Genomic DNA, 15,618 nt, shown 5'->3' with positions numbered 1-15,618 from the left:
AGGGATTTAAAGATTTTGATCCTTCTTTATACACAAATATGTTATCACTACTAACTTATCCCTACTAAGTTGGAATAAATTACAACATATATTATCCCGACTAACTTAGAATAAATTACAATACATGATATAATTATCTTTAATTAATCTCCAGAAGACTGAGCATAAATATGATAATCATCCCACGCCATAAAATGGTTACAATTGTCATATTTACATGCAGGTGAATAATTATTCCGATTATTGTTGTTAAAATTTGAAAGCTGAGGGAACACTAAGATTTAAAAAGAATTACAGTTCGTCCATACCATGATTGTTTATTGCGAATGCTAAGATCATGAATTTGGAAAGAATTGACTCTACACAACTGGATTAATTCTACTGGAAAATATTCACTTGAAATTTGGTTACAATTGACTTAACCTATGGTAATAGGTTAATAAAGTAAGACAACAAAAGATATCATTAACCTATGCTAAGAAAGTTCTGTTCGTCCATACCATGATTGATTAATCAGATTGTGAATGCCTACGATCATGAATTTGGAAAGATTATGACTCTATACAACTGGATTAATTCTACTGGAAATATCTAGTTGAAAAATTGGTTGAAATTGACTTAACCTATTAATAAAATAGGACAACAAAAGATAGATACCATTAACCTATGCTAAGAAAGTGAAATGACTAACAACATTATGTAGTAGAAAAGAAGATAGCTATTATTTAGTACAGCTTCCACATGACCTCATCTTTCCATTTTTTGGACAGCTTCCACATGAGCTATAGTTTCATCTGGGCCCCTGTCGACTGTGCTTTCAGTTGGTCCAGGGATACACTGCGACTGAGTATATTTTATTTCTCTGAATTCCTGCAGAAGGGAAATGCCAACAAAAATCTTAGAACTATTACATGCATTCAAATCCTTTATCCAAGGGATTAGTTTGTTAAAGGAAAACAACAGAGGCACAAAACAACCAAGAAGGCAGTGTAATATTAAATCATAGCCATAAAGATCAGGCAGGAGGTAGTAAGTACTTGGCACACTGCAAAAGGGTGGCAAAGAAAATGAGTTGCAAAATCGGAATATGGCATCTCAGGCAGCCCGTTCTTTTTCCTTAGTTGAGTTCTATATGGAGCTGAATAACATGGCAAACATGTAAACCAGTACCCAATTGGTCCACACACTAAACAAGCAGCTGCTCCCCAGCATCCACCGAGAAGAAGATGGGTCATGCATGCTCTGCATCCAAACAAGAAACATCTAAACTTAATCAGACAACTGTGATTACCAGCTTCTACAGATTTACTACATATCAGTACAGAAGCTAAGGCATTCTATTATCTATCGGTGTAATTATAGAAGTCACTTCCATAAATCTGCAACAATTCATGAAAGCACATCATAGCCAAAGTAGTTGTGATTTCCAGCTTCTATATAACAATAGAGTTTTACTACATATCAGTACAGAAGCTAAGCTATTCTATTATCCGTTGGTGAAATTATAGAAATCACTTCCATAAATCTGCAACAATTCATGAAAGCACATCATAGCCAAAGTAATATAGGCTATATGAATCATTCAGGGGATTGGGACTTAGATTTATCACCGTTCATCAAGAGCACAACAACACTACAGAAACCAAAGGAGACTTTGGGAACTATAAAGAATTTGAAAATGAAAAAGGTTATCTAAAAGGCAAAATGGTAAATACTAGGACATGAGAAAATAACTTTTTAAATCAAGCAGAATATCGAGAAAATAACTCTTTAAATCAAGCAGGATATTCAGCAACTTATAGTAAAAAAGGATGCCCAGTGAAGATTTTAAGTGCAGGGAAACAGGTGCAGCTCCATCTGTGACTGAGAATCCAATCCAGGTCCATTTCCTGACTTATTGTTGGCATTAAAACATAATAGGCTACAGAGGCACACGTTACGTTTATGACAGTACAGAGGCACACGTTACGTTTATGACAGTTCGCTTTCAGTAGTCAGTGTTAAATTCTATCTTCAAACAATTAGATCAATTTGATCTTCTTCTAACTGACACAATTAGTATTATAGCTATGTTGCATGAGTTTTTGGAATATGGGCATGTTGAGAACTTGGCTATGTTGCATGAGTTTTTGGAATATGGGCATGTTGAGAACTTGGGTACGGGTTTTTCTCTGGTAACACTCTTCTGTTATATGTCATTCTCTGGTAACACTCTTCTGTCATATGTCAATTTCGCTTAATCGTTTTTGTCAATAACTCTATCCTCCCTTTCCTTTGAGCCTCGGGCATGCCCCTTATTCTTGCGGGAATAGCTAGAAGTTTCCCAAAATTTACAGAATTTTTGTCAATATCTCTATCCTCCAGCCCTTTCCTTTAAGCCTCTGGCATGCCCCTTATTCTTGCGGGCCCCTTATTCTTGCGGGAACAGCTAGAAGTTTCCCAAAATTTACAGAAAACGGCTAATCAAAAAGCGGTAATATTATATAATAAAAAATAAAATATAAAAAATATATTTTTAATTATATAATTTATATAATAATTAAAATTAATATTAAATCAAAATATTAAAATAAATTTAAATATATAATCTCTTTTATATATAAATATACTCTGTTTGTCCCTCTCCCTGAGTCTCTCCCTTATATATATAAAATATTAAAATGTCAAGTTAATTATGAGTTCTCTGACACATGACTAGTCTTTGAAACAATCTGCCTTAAAAATATAAAAGAACAATTTTACCTATGTTTCTCTAGTTATTTTAAGAGAAAAAGTAAAGCAACTCTAATGGTTAAAGCATTGACTGACATGCACACAATCTTCTGTGATATATACAGATAAACAGCAAAATAAATATTCATCGGCAATGACATCCCAGATATCGCCCAGTGGCACACGCTTCCTTAACTCATCAAGAGATTCTCCAGTTTCTCAATTAAAGATATCAGTGTTAAGGATGTCTTTGGCCTTTCTTCCCGGGGAGGTTTCAACAAAGGCTCATGTTTTGTGGACAATTCAACATATTTGTTAGGCTTTGTATTCCCCAACCCCAGGGAATGCTGGAACTCCCAAAAAAAAACCAGTTTGCAAAACTCTCGAAATTTTCCCAAGCTCCCATTGCAGCTCCCACTGTAAAGAGAACGTTCCCATACAGTTTCAAAACTTCCAAAAGTGTGGGAACCAATGGAACGAGTTTCCCATTTCTGTGTTCCCAAACAGTTTCAAAGCTTCCGAGAGCGTGGGAACCAATGGAAAGAGTTTCCCATTTTCCATTTCTGAGGAGCAGTTCTTGTTTAAGAGAGTATTGAGGAGCAGTTCTTGTTTAAGAGAGTATCATACGAAATAGGGGACCATGTAAGTGAAGCTCTTCAGTATTGTTGAGTGAAATGCAATCTACATTGGCATTGACTCTTACATCTATTGTGTGAAATGTAATCTGCATTGGCATTTGACTCTTACACCTATTGTTTGTTAGAAAGCTGAAACAAGAAATGACGTTTTTCAGAAGCTATGAATCTGAGAAGCTGTTTCCCAGGGGTAGGAAACGTGTTTCAGGGACCCTAAATGTTTCCAGGCGCAGGAAGCCCTCCCGAAAAAGTCAGAAACACTCTTTACTCCATACTTTGTCAGCCATTCCACCACTGGTTCAAACTCAAAAGCAAGGACATATTTCACCTCACCATTAAAAAAACACAGCAGGATTGGAATTTTTTGCGCAAATTTTGGGCTTTTCTCTCACCTAAAAGAGCACTCAGCAGTCCAGCAGAGTTCAGTAAATGTCAATGATAGATCAAGATACTTATGAACCCCCTGAGTAGCCAATTTATGATTTTGTTTCTTGAATCGTTAAAAAATTTGATAGTTTGGTCTGCTGACTCCTTAAATACCTGTAAGGATCCATTTCCCCTGTTTCCGCATTATTCAATCATATGCAACTATACCCAGAGAAGAGAGATGATTACAGCCTCGGTTGGAGTATTGTACCTAGAGTTTCGAGGTGCTAACATACTGCGTAGGGGTGACCCTCCACACTCTGTATTATATTCCCTCTGTATCATGCAACACTTCCAGATCTGTGGGATCCGTGTATTACGTTACACTTCCTGGTAGGGGAGATCTATGTATTATGTAACACTTAAAGGGATATCATCATTACTCTGTGTAACACTGAAAATACAAAGAAAAATACTGAAAAATACCAAAAAACAGAGTATCTCTTTTGTTTCTTTAATCAGCCATCTGTGATTTGCAACAAGGGGACGACGATTGTCTGCAGAGACAGTCGTCTGTGATTTACAACAAGAGGAGGACGATTGTCTGCAGAGCCAAAGAACTTATATTTTTCTGATAGAAGAAAATAAAACCACCATTTTAGCATAGATCATCTTAAACTCACTACTTAAAACCATCTTAAACAAGACTCTATTAAGTTCATTGCGAGCTATTAAGTAATGCTATCAAAAACCAAGCAAATCCATCTTTTCAAAAACCAAGTAAATCGATCTTTTTCTAAAGTTCAGATAAATGTATCTTAAATCAAATCTAGCCCCACCCGTATCCATAACCAATTAAATCATGCTAAACCTCAAAATAATTTAAATAAATCTAATCTCAAATAAAGTCGATCTACTAAATCCGATTTATGAAGAAACTCTAGATTAAAGAACATAAAAATTAATGGAGATTAACTATCTACGCTAATCTATTCTAGATATGCTGATAAATCTCACAGTGCTCTGATTAATCTCGGATATTTCTGGGCCCTCCCATGGCAGAGTTACACCAATTGCTACCAACTTTGAAAAAAATTGACAGAGTTACGCCCAGAGCTAATAACTTTGAAAAATATTAAGTTAGTATGATAGACTACGGGATATCAGTAGTATCCAGACTACGTGTCAAAATATTAGTTCTTTATGTTTTCAGAGATGGAATTATGTCAAAAAAATCTATGTTATTGATGATTAAAAGCAATTGTATCTTAAAGCAATGAAGTGGCAGCTCAGAGTGAATGGCGGAGAAAAAGTATAATCTACGCGAGTTCAGAAGTAGATAAAATACATATGAAAACCAGATAAGAAAGATATCAAAGTCCAAAATTTTCATTAGTTCAGAAGTAGATAAAATACGGATGGAAATCAGATAAAAAAGATATCAAAGTGGAAAAATTTGGTGTGGTTTTCATCAGCATTTCTATCCACTTTTATCCACTTTTGAAATGACCTACTTAAATTTTTTTTATTTAAACACTGAATCATTCTATTTACCTATATTCATGTCATCTCTCTAAACATAGTAACTACTATTCTGAGAGTTAAATAAGAGAGTAGTGTATAGATGTAATAAACATAATTAAACCATGTGATATGTTCTTCTCGCACCATAACCATAACCATAACCATGTGATATGTTGAGACACGGAAGCACGTCACGAGCCACCAGATTAAATTAACTTTTCGATCGTATAATTTTTTCGATTTGTCTGTTGGTAGCAGAGCCCAAGCCTGGTGGACGATTTGATGGTAGGTGTCGTTGAATTATGTTTTTGATAATAATGAAAATGGATTTAGCACCATCAAAAACATCTGTCCGATTTGATGGTAGGTGTCGTTGAATTATGTTTTTGATAATAATGAAAATGGATTTAGCACCATCAAAAACCCTCTGGCAACCCATGGTACCCAAAATCCAAAATCTTGACCGCTGAAACTAAGATCTCCAAAGATTCTGCTGAAAATTGCATCCCAGGAGAAAATTGCATCGCAGGAAAAATAGTTAAAATTTTTAGATAAGTCGACTTTTTTTTCTTACTTTAACTCTTTTGTAAAAAATATTTTTGGCACAAAATGAGAAAAAAAAAAAGGGTTAAAAGACCACACAGATTTTTTTATAACCCATTTTTCTCATTTTTGGCACAGAGATTTTTTTATAACCCTTTTTTCAGATTTTTTTTATAACCCTTTTTTCTGATTTTTGGCACAGATTTTTTTATAACCCTTTTTCTCATTTTTGGCCATATTTTTGGCGTGGCACAGTCTTTTAATAACCCTTTTTCTCATTTTTGGCCATATTTTTGGCGTGGCACAGTCTTTTAATAAGATTTCCAAAAATTCTGCTGGTAGGTGTGGTTGAATCATATTTTTGATAGTAGTAGAAATGGATTTCCAAAAATTCTGATGGTAGGTGTGGTTGAATCAATGTTTTGATAGTAATAGAAATGGATTCAGCGCCATGAAAAATTCCATGACACCCAAAATCCAGGTTGAATCATGAATCATGTTTTTGAAGTAATAGAAATGGATTCAGCACCATGAAAAACCCCATTAAACTCAAAATCCAAAATCTTAATTGCTGAAACCAAGATTTCCAAAAAATTTAGCCGGATTTTTTTTTTGAGCAGAGCAAATTTGCAGCCTCCTTACACTTCGTGATTTTTTTTTGATAAAAAAAGTATAATTTTATGTATAAAATAAATATAACGTAAGCTGCACATATTTTAATTATGTGTGGTGGCTAAGGTGGAAAAGTAAAGAAAAACTGTCTGCTTTCTCAGAGGAAAGCAGGTAACGTCTGCTTCTTTCTCGAAGGAAAACGCCCAGGCCGCTTTTGCTCCAAACGAAATCCCTCTGAACAAAATTCCGAGCAGCAGATTATAACGTTAATAACACTGACGAATCCTCTGTGCTGAAAAGAAAACACTGACGAATCCTCTGCGCAGATACAGAAGAGCTTACGGGCTTCAAACGTGGGTTGGATTTCATCTAATAAATTTAATCTTAGTGCAGTATTATATAACATTAATAACACTCACGAATCCTAGATAGGGAAGAGCTCATGGGCTTCATAAGTGGGTTGATTTCATCTGATAAATTTCATCTTAGTGCGGCATTGTTTTAATTGAATCGGTACCATCCAATCTCGCGGACCAAGGTTCTCCAGTCGCAGGTTTCATCAATTACAAAGCCTCCAATCTTGCGGACCAAGGTTCTCCACGCGCAGGCTTAATCAATTAAAACGCCTCCGTAACCTTGAAGTTTCCCTTTCTAATAGGGAAAGGGGTATGTGGTGTCTCAACAGAAAAGAAGATAGGGGTATGTCGTGTCTCAACAGAAAAGAGATAAAAGAGATATGTGGTGTCGCAATGGGTATTAAATGAGCAATGGTTATTAAATGAGCGGGGCTAAATATACTTTATATACATTCTTTTTTATTTTTTCTTTTTCTTTCTTTCTCTTTTTTTTTTTTTTCCTTTTATTTCTCTAAGTTATGCTAATTCTTCTTTTTTCCTACTTTTTTTTTTCTTTTTTTTTTTTTCTTAAGTTATGCTAATTCTGTTAAGGTAAAAATAGTATTATACACTGAGGCCGAACCCTGTACTTATCTATGCTAGAGGAAAAGCATCAACCGGCAAAAAAAACTAGAATTGAACTGCCCAGAAGGGAAACCAGTTCTTAACCAAAGTGTCTCAAAAAATTATCTTGCTGCCCACGCAGGGGAAACCAGCAAATTATCCAGTTTGTATCATTGTATCTAAGGAGACTAGAAAAAGTAAACCCAACTGAAGAGCCTAAAATTTTAAGTTTTCCCCAAAAAAACCCAGTGAAAGCAGAAACTAAAAAATAGAGTCCTAATGAACTTGAGACAAGTGGCATGCTGAGTGGCAGTCTACTAGGCAGGCACATGGCACGTTGAGTGGCAGCAAGGTGGCAGACCAGGCGGTGAACAAACGGCATCGAGGTGGCAGGCTAGGGACGTGGCGGCAACGGAGGGTGCTCGTCCACGATGAAGCATCTGTACTCGTCCATGTCACCACTTGTCAACGACGAAGTCTCCGTGTCGCTAGCCTGCAACTCCGGTTGTTTTTCCTCGATGAGGCAACAATATTTGTCTACGACCTAGTTCATTTGCGGAGCCGCTTGCACTTCCTTCCCTGCACGTCTGGTCTGCGGCTCCTGGCTCCGCTCCTCTGTGCCCTGAAGACTCGTCTAAGCCAGATCTGTTTTGGCTGCTCCTCAATGTGGTGCGTCTACCCTCAGCAATGTTCGAGAGCCCCTTTGCTTTGGTGCAACCACCTCCCATTGCTCCTTGCTCCTCAGTTGCCATGAGTCGTCCTCCAACCTTGGAGTCTTATGCCTCAGAATTTTGCTTTTCCTCATGAAAGCTAATGGTGATGGTGGCAATGATTAGGGGCTAGTTCAGGGCGGAGCGGAAGGAGAATTGGGCATTTTGGGAATGCAGCTGAGGAGTTGGTGGAGTGCTTTTGGGAGATGGGCTGGAAGTGAAGGGGAAGCTGCTGGGAGGCGTAGCAGAGGCCACCATGTGGAAGCGACCTCTTCCACTGTGCGTAAATGGGTAATGACCAGTGTTCTGCTCAGCAAGAGAGGAAGTGCTCTCCGAAGAAGAAGAGCACTGGGAGCAACTCAGGCTCCCTCGGTTCCCACCCTTATGGTTGTGCATCCTATGTCGCACTATGCTGTCTGCAATTGGAGGCGAGTTTCGTTCAGAATTGGGCACAATGGGATGCAACATCGCAATTGAACTAGCAGGCAATTCAGCAGAGTGATGAGCAACCAAGGCCGAAGGGATGATAAATTGAAAATTCAGGTTGTGGGTGAAGTGGATGCCCGGGCTAAAATTGATGTAGCAATAAAGATTACAGCGTCTCCCAGTGGTTGTGCGGGAGCTGGGTGCAGGAGCTGGGTGCTGCCACTGCATGAGGGTAGAGGCATTGCAGGGGCCGAGGTTGCAGGGGAGGATTGGCAGGAGCAGAGGTGGTATTTTCCCAAGAGTTCATGGTTACCTTGAGCCGAGGTTGATGGCGGTTAACGGAATGGTGGCAACGCTCACTTGAGGTGCATTTATGGCGATGGTTAATGCCATTTTTGGACCATTGTGCCGCTCTGCAGGAGGCCATGTGAACTTGCCACACGCCAACCCAGTTGGCAGCCACCTCATTGTCCTTTGTTGTCACCCGCATCCGAGAACTTTATATACACTCTTATATGTATTTGCCCATAGGTATTAAATGAGCGAGGCCGTATATACTCCTATTAGATAACTGGCTTGCCGAAATCTAACTGTGCGCTCTAAACTATGAGCATGTAGCGCGTTAGCTTAAAACTGTGGGCATGCCACGCGTTAGTAAGCTACTTATTTTCAGCATTCCAATCCCACTCTCATTTAATGAGAGTTCGCAAGCTAAGGCTACTTATTTTCAGCGTTCCAATCCCAGACTCAATTAATTAGAGTTAGCAGGCTACTTATTTTTAGGGTTCCTTTGTGCATACTATGATACAGGCCAGCACACAAAACAAACGCACATCTACGCTAATCTAATCTAATTTTACTTCTACAAGCACACATCTACACTAATCTAATCTACACTTTTGGAACTTTCAAAATGAAAAAATACAATATTTTGAACACACATAAAACATAAATTCTGAATTCCTAAATTAAAAATTAAATACAATACAATTAGGTATTGTATTGTGAGATTCAATTTAAATTTTAAAATTAAATACAATACAATCAATTTTTTAATACAATATACAATACAATTAGGAATTGTACTGTGAGATTCAATACCTTTAATTAGGTATTGTATTGTGAGATTCAATACCTTGGCATAGGCCCCTCCCTTAAATTCTAAATATTTAAATTTAAAATTAAATACAATTAGAATCTAAAATTAAATACAATTAGAATTGGGTATTGTATTGTGGGATTCCGTTTAAATTTAAAAACTAAATACTCTAAAAAAATTTAGAATTTAGAATTTAAAATTAAATACAACTAGAATCTAAAATTAAATACAATTAGAATTAGGTATTGTATTGTGGGATTCCGTTTAAAATTTAAAATTAAATACAATAAAAAAATTTAGAATTTAAAATTAAATACGATAAAATTCGGTATTAAAATACATTAATTGTATTGTAGTGTGGGATTCCGTTTAAATTTAAAACTTAAATACAATAAAAAAATTAGAATTTAAAATTAAATACGATACAATTAGATATTAAAATACAATTAGGTATTAAAATTAAATACGATACAATTTAAAATTAAATACGATATTAGGTATTAGGGATTCCCGGATACCGTTTAAATTTAAAAGTTAAATACAATAAAAAAATTTAGAATTTAGAATTAAATACGATACATATTCCGTTTAAATTTAAAAACTAAATACAATACCTAATTAAATACAATACAATTAGGTATTGTATTGTGGGATTGCCGGATTCCGTTTAAATTTAAAAATTAAATACAATAAAAAATTTAGAATTTTAAATTAAATACGATACAATTAGGTATTGTATTGTGGGATTCCATTTAAATTTAAAAATTAAACACAATACCTAATTAAATACAATACAATTAGGTATTGTATTGTATTCTAAAGTAAGAATTAATTCAAACATCATCTTATATTATTACCATCCTCCAAACCAACATTTTACCATACGCTGTATTATAATGACTATATTATTACTATCCTCCAAACCAACATTTTACCATACGCTGTATTATAATGACTCTGGGTCAACAGGATACAGATCCATGAACATTGAATATGTAAACTACTTTTACCATAATGGAGGGAGTTGGATATGTAAACTACCTTTTACTTTTACCGTAATGAAAGGAGAGTTTGTTACTTTATGTCGAAAAAAAAAAAACAGAAAATCATCTTAAATCCGATCAACAATGTTTTTTTGCCGAGCACCAACGCGTTTACTAAGAAAATCTACGTAGAACAGCTTAAAAGGTGATGGAGGGATAATAAAACATGCATGTTCGTCTCTACTTAGATTAATAGATATAATTAATTTGTAAGATGGATGCTAGATTTTACTCGTATTTTTATAGAAAATTAGATGGAATTTGATAGTAGTATTTTTAAAGAAAATTGGAGAATTTGATCGATGGATGTGAGTTTGGGATAAAATTCTGAATTTGATACAAGATTTTACATTATGAGAAACCATTTCCCAGTAACCCCTACAGTCAGATCCAGAGGTGTTTTAGGGTGTGCCTAGAGGTATTTTATATATCTGGAGGTAAAGGGTGGTTTTAAAACTTAAATAACAATTCCAAAAATACAATTGGACTTGGTTTTCCTTCCGTTCGTGTTCAACATACAAATTTAAACATACAACTGGAAAATACAGACCTTTCGTATAATTAGGAGCTGGTTTGAATGAGACAGATCGTTAACTTCTCGCTACTCGGTCAAACGGGATAAGGAGAGGCCGCGTTTCAAGTAATGACCAAATGACTAACCGAAGGGTGGAGATGTCCGGTATTTACTATTGACCATGGTTGAGGCTTCCATTATGACCATATGGCTACCTGGTCAAACGGGATAAGGAGAGGCCGCGTTTAAAGTAATGACCAAAATGACTAACCAAAGAGTGGAGATGTCCGGAATTTACTATTGACCATGGTTGAGACTTATCGTATTGACCATATGAGTAATTGACCGTATTGATCATATGGAAACCATACCGGTAATTGACCATATTGACCATATAGATGGAAGTATGCATATGGATGGAAGTAATTGACAGTATTGACCATATTGACCATATGGATGGTGGAAGTAATTGACCGTATTGACCATATTGATGGAAGTATGCAAGGATGGAAGTAATTGATCGTATTGACCATATGGATGGAAGTAATTGACCATATTGATGGAAGTATGCATGGTATTGACCATACTGATGGAAGTAATTGACCATATTGATGGAAATATGGATGGAAGTAATTGACCATATTGATGAAAGTATGCATGGTATTGACCATATGGATGGAAGTAATTGACCTAATTGACCATATGTGTGGAAATAATGGAAGTAAATGTATGGAAATAATGGAAGTAATCACCATATGATTACGCAAAAATTGGGAAGTAATGACAAGTAATGACCCAATGGCTAAGCAAAGTCAAAGTCGAATTGATAGATGGAAGTGGGTCTAATGACCCAAACAAAAAAAATTGAGAAGTAATGACAAGTAATGATCCAATGGCTAAGTAAAGTCAAAGTCGAATTGGCGGTATAGATGGAAGTGAGTCTAATGACTCCAGCAAAAAAATCAGATGGAAGTAATGACCATATGATTATGCAAAAATCTGAAGTAATGACCATATGATTATGCAAAAATTGAGAAGTGATTACGCAAAAATTGAGAAGTAATGACCCAATGACTAAGCAAAAGAAAAGTCAAAATCGAATTGGCCATATAGATGGAAGTGGGTCTAATGACCCAGGCAAAAAAAATTAGACCTAGACAAAAAATCAAATGGAAATGGAAGTTTTATGGGTCTAATGACCCAGGCAAAAAAAATTAGACCTAGACAAAAAATCAAATGGAAATGGAAGTTACGCAAAAATTGAGAAGTGATTAAGCAAAAATTGAGAAGTAATGACCCAATGACAAAAAATTAGACATAGAAAAAAAATCAAATAGAAGTAATGGAAGTAATGACCATATGATTAAGCAAAAAATAGAAGTAATGGAAGTAATTATAGATATAAATGGAAGTGAGTCATAGATTATAGATGGAAGTGGGTCTAATGACCCCAGCAGAAAAAATTAGACATAGACAAAAAAAAATCAAATAGAAGTAATGGAAGTAATGACCATATGATTAAGCAAAAAAATAGAAATAATGGAAATAATTGAAGTAATGACCATACGATTAAGCAAAAAAATAGAAGTAATGGAAGTAATGACCATATGATTAAAAATTGAGAAGTGATTCCTCAAAAATTGAGAAATAATTACCCAATGACAGCCTAAACAAAAGTACCCAATGACAGCCTAAACAAAAGTCAAAGTCGACTTGGCCACTTCCAATTGGCCATAAGGATGGAAGATGGAAGTGGGTCTAATGACCCAATTGAGAAATAATTACCCAATGACAGCCTAAGCAAAAGTCAAAGTCGACTTGGCCACTTCCAATTGGCCATATGGATGGAAGATGGAAGTGGGTCTAATGACCCAATTGAGAAATAATTACCCAATGACAGCCTAAGCAAAAGTCAAAGTCGACTTGGCCACTTCCAATTGGCGATATGGATGGAAGATGGAAGTGGGTCTAATGACCCAATTGAGAAATAATTACCCAATGACAGCCTAAGCAAAAGTCAAAGTCGACTTGGCCACTTCCAATTGGCCATATGGATGGAAGATGGAAGTGGGTCTAATGACCCAATTGAGAAATAATTACCCAATGACAGCCTAAGCAAAAGTCAAAGTCGACTTGGCCACTTCCAATTGGCCATATGGATGGAAGATGGAAGTGGGTCTAATGACCCAATTGAGAAATAATTACCCAATGACAGCCTAAGCAAAAGTCAAAGTCGACTTGGCCACTTCCAATTGGCTATATGGATGGAAGATGGAAGTGGGTCTACTGACCCAAGCAAAAAAATCGGAGTGGAGATGTCCTGTATTGACTATGGTGAGTGGAGATGACCCAAGCAAAAAAACATCGGTGTGGAGATGTCCTTTATTGACTATGGTGGAGTGGAGACGTCCATAGTTGAAACCATGGATAGAGATGTCATTTCGGGGAATCAAATTGAATTCCCAGAATCAAGTGGTGGCGAGTGAGGAAGGCAACAACAAAATGATGAAGGTAACAACCCACCTCGTTGACCCCTCAGTCTACCCACACTGGGGAGGCAGCGTCTTTTATAAATTACACTTGTCATCCGTACATTGATAGCTTCAACTTTAGCATGGCAAAGGAGTAGGACTAGCTGCCTTCAAAATAGGAAAAACTAAATATTAAATTTTATACCTTGGACAACTTTCGGGGAGGAATTTTGTATGAGCATAGAAACATGGAATTCAAACCGAATACAAACTTTCCAACAAAAGTAAAAGGTTGGTAAAAAAAGTTGGAAAAGATGGATGGAATAAGATGGTTAATATTGTTCTCCATCTTCGTAATCAAGTTCTATTCCTACTCAAGGAGTTTTGAATAGGTAGTGATTAAGTGTACTGCAGGACACTCATTATGTGTTAATGTGGTCGGTTCGAAACGCCACAAGCACTTCTTGATGATTTCGAGGTCAATAGTGCAAAACCCTAAAACCCAAACACTTCTTGATGATTGATGATATGGACTTCTTGATTGATGATGACTTCTGGAGAAGTGTGTCCCAAACATATGTTTGGCATTTGCCCAACGTACGTTTGCTTGAAGCTCCCCTGAAACTTCAAACTTTAAGGGTTCAAGGTCAAGAATTTAAAGAATTAAAAACCCTAAAGCCCACCCACCTCTACACTTACTTCTTACTTCTTGATAATGTTGGGGTCAAAGAAATCAAAACCCTAAATTACAAGCACTTCTGGTAAGGTCAAGAATTCAAAACCCTAAATCCCGGGCATTTCTTGATGATGTTAGCCGAGGCACTTCTTAACGTTACTTATGTTATTGATATGTCAAGGTTTCAAAACCCCAAAGCGAAGGCACTTCTTGATGATTGATGAGTTCAAAACCAGCCCCAAAGCGGAGGAACTTCTTAACATCACTTCTTGATTAAGATTACTGCCTGATGATGTTAACGTCCAGAGTTCAAAACCCATGAATTGGGAAGTACCAACTAACCAACCAAAAGAAGTTTTCAATTCCTGGAATCTATAGAACCTGTAAAAGAGGGAAAACTTCCCAGCACAACCCAGTAGATGTAAAGATGCCAGCCTTTTCATTACGAAATCTTAAAGTACCAGCATTTTAACTCTGAAAGTTGGTGTTAAAGGACAAGGGGAATTATTTCTTTGAAAATTCCTGAAACAGCTAAGAAATCAGAAACTTACCTTAAGAACGAGACCTCGCCGTCTGTAATGCTATGAACATTGCGTGCAAACAAAACACATGGACATAAAGCACCACATGCCGTTGATGCTGGATCCTTCGTTACTTCTATTATTTCTGATGACCATCTGTACTCCGACGACGATGCCATCACCTGTAATTCCTCCCACCGAGAAAACAAATAATCTCATTCACCCGGAAACTGATTTTTTTGCTCCACCCACACACACGGTGCACTATGACCATTAAAACCCACGAGAAATCAGGTACAGCTTATTGCTTTTATTACTGTAACGAATTGATTGCCATTGCACTGCTTCTCTGCCATTTGGGGTCTGGAAAAACTTGGGCAATGCATAGATCCTCGACGATGACACGTGTTTCATACGTGGAGCAAAAGGAGATGGCGTGTCTAAAGGCCAACAGTCCGAAAGAATTAGAAATAACTACAAACTCTTCGGCACAATGGATTGCTAACACGTGGATATTGGAGGATATGAGAACAAACAAAACCAGCAACGAGGCCGTTGGGTTTTTGTCTCTGTATGCAAGGAGAGTTTAAAGATTGATGGTAGGCATTATGTGAAATTATGTTTTAATGTCAATAGGATATTCAGTGGGTCGGCGATGGAGGGTGATGCCATGGAATTTTTTTGAGTATAGTTAATGATTAACGATATGTATATATATTTATATTTTTAAATTTCATAGGTTAAAGATTATATGTATTATTATTTTTTAAGATAAAATAATAAAAGAGATAATTAATATAAGAAATA

General features: G+C 36.4%; 1 protein-coding gene across 1 annotated transcript; it reads right to left on the bottom strand.

The window, feature by feature from the left end:
* Positions 1 to 368: 368 nt before the first annotated feature.
* Positions 369 to 15,153, bottom strand: LOC149141015 (cell number regulator 5-like). The gene is made up of 3 exons (XM_089447982.1): positions 14,842 to 15,153; positions 1,038 to 1,242; positions 369 to 870 (listed from the first exon to the last, which is right to left on the bottom strand). Exons 1-3 carry the CDS (start codon positions 14,988 to 14,990, stop codon positions 748 to 750), a joined length of 477 nt encoding a protein of 158 aa, XP_089304108.1. The 5' UTR covers positions 14,991 to 15,153; the 3' UTR covers positions 369 to 747.
* Between the last annotated feature and the right edge of the window lie 465 nt (positions 15,154 to 15,618).

Source organism: Pinus tabuliformis, chromosome X (assembly GCF_031772625.1).
Source record: "Pinus tabuliformis cultivar Carrire ecotype Pingquan chromosome X, CPIR1, whole genome shotgun sequence".
NCBI classification, from domain to species: Eukaryota; Viridiplantae; Streptophyta; class Pinopsida; order Pinales; family Pinaceae; genus Pinus; species Pinus tabuliformis.
Note: the sequence above shows the minus strand (reverse complement) of the source record. Positions and strands in the feature narration are given on the sequence as shown.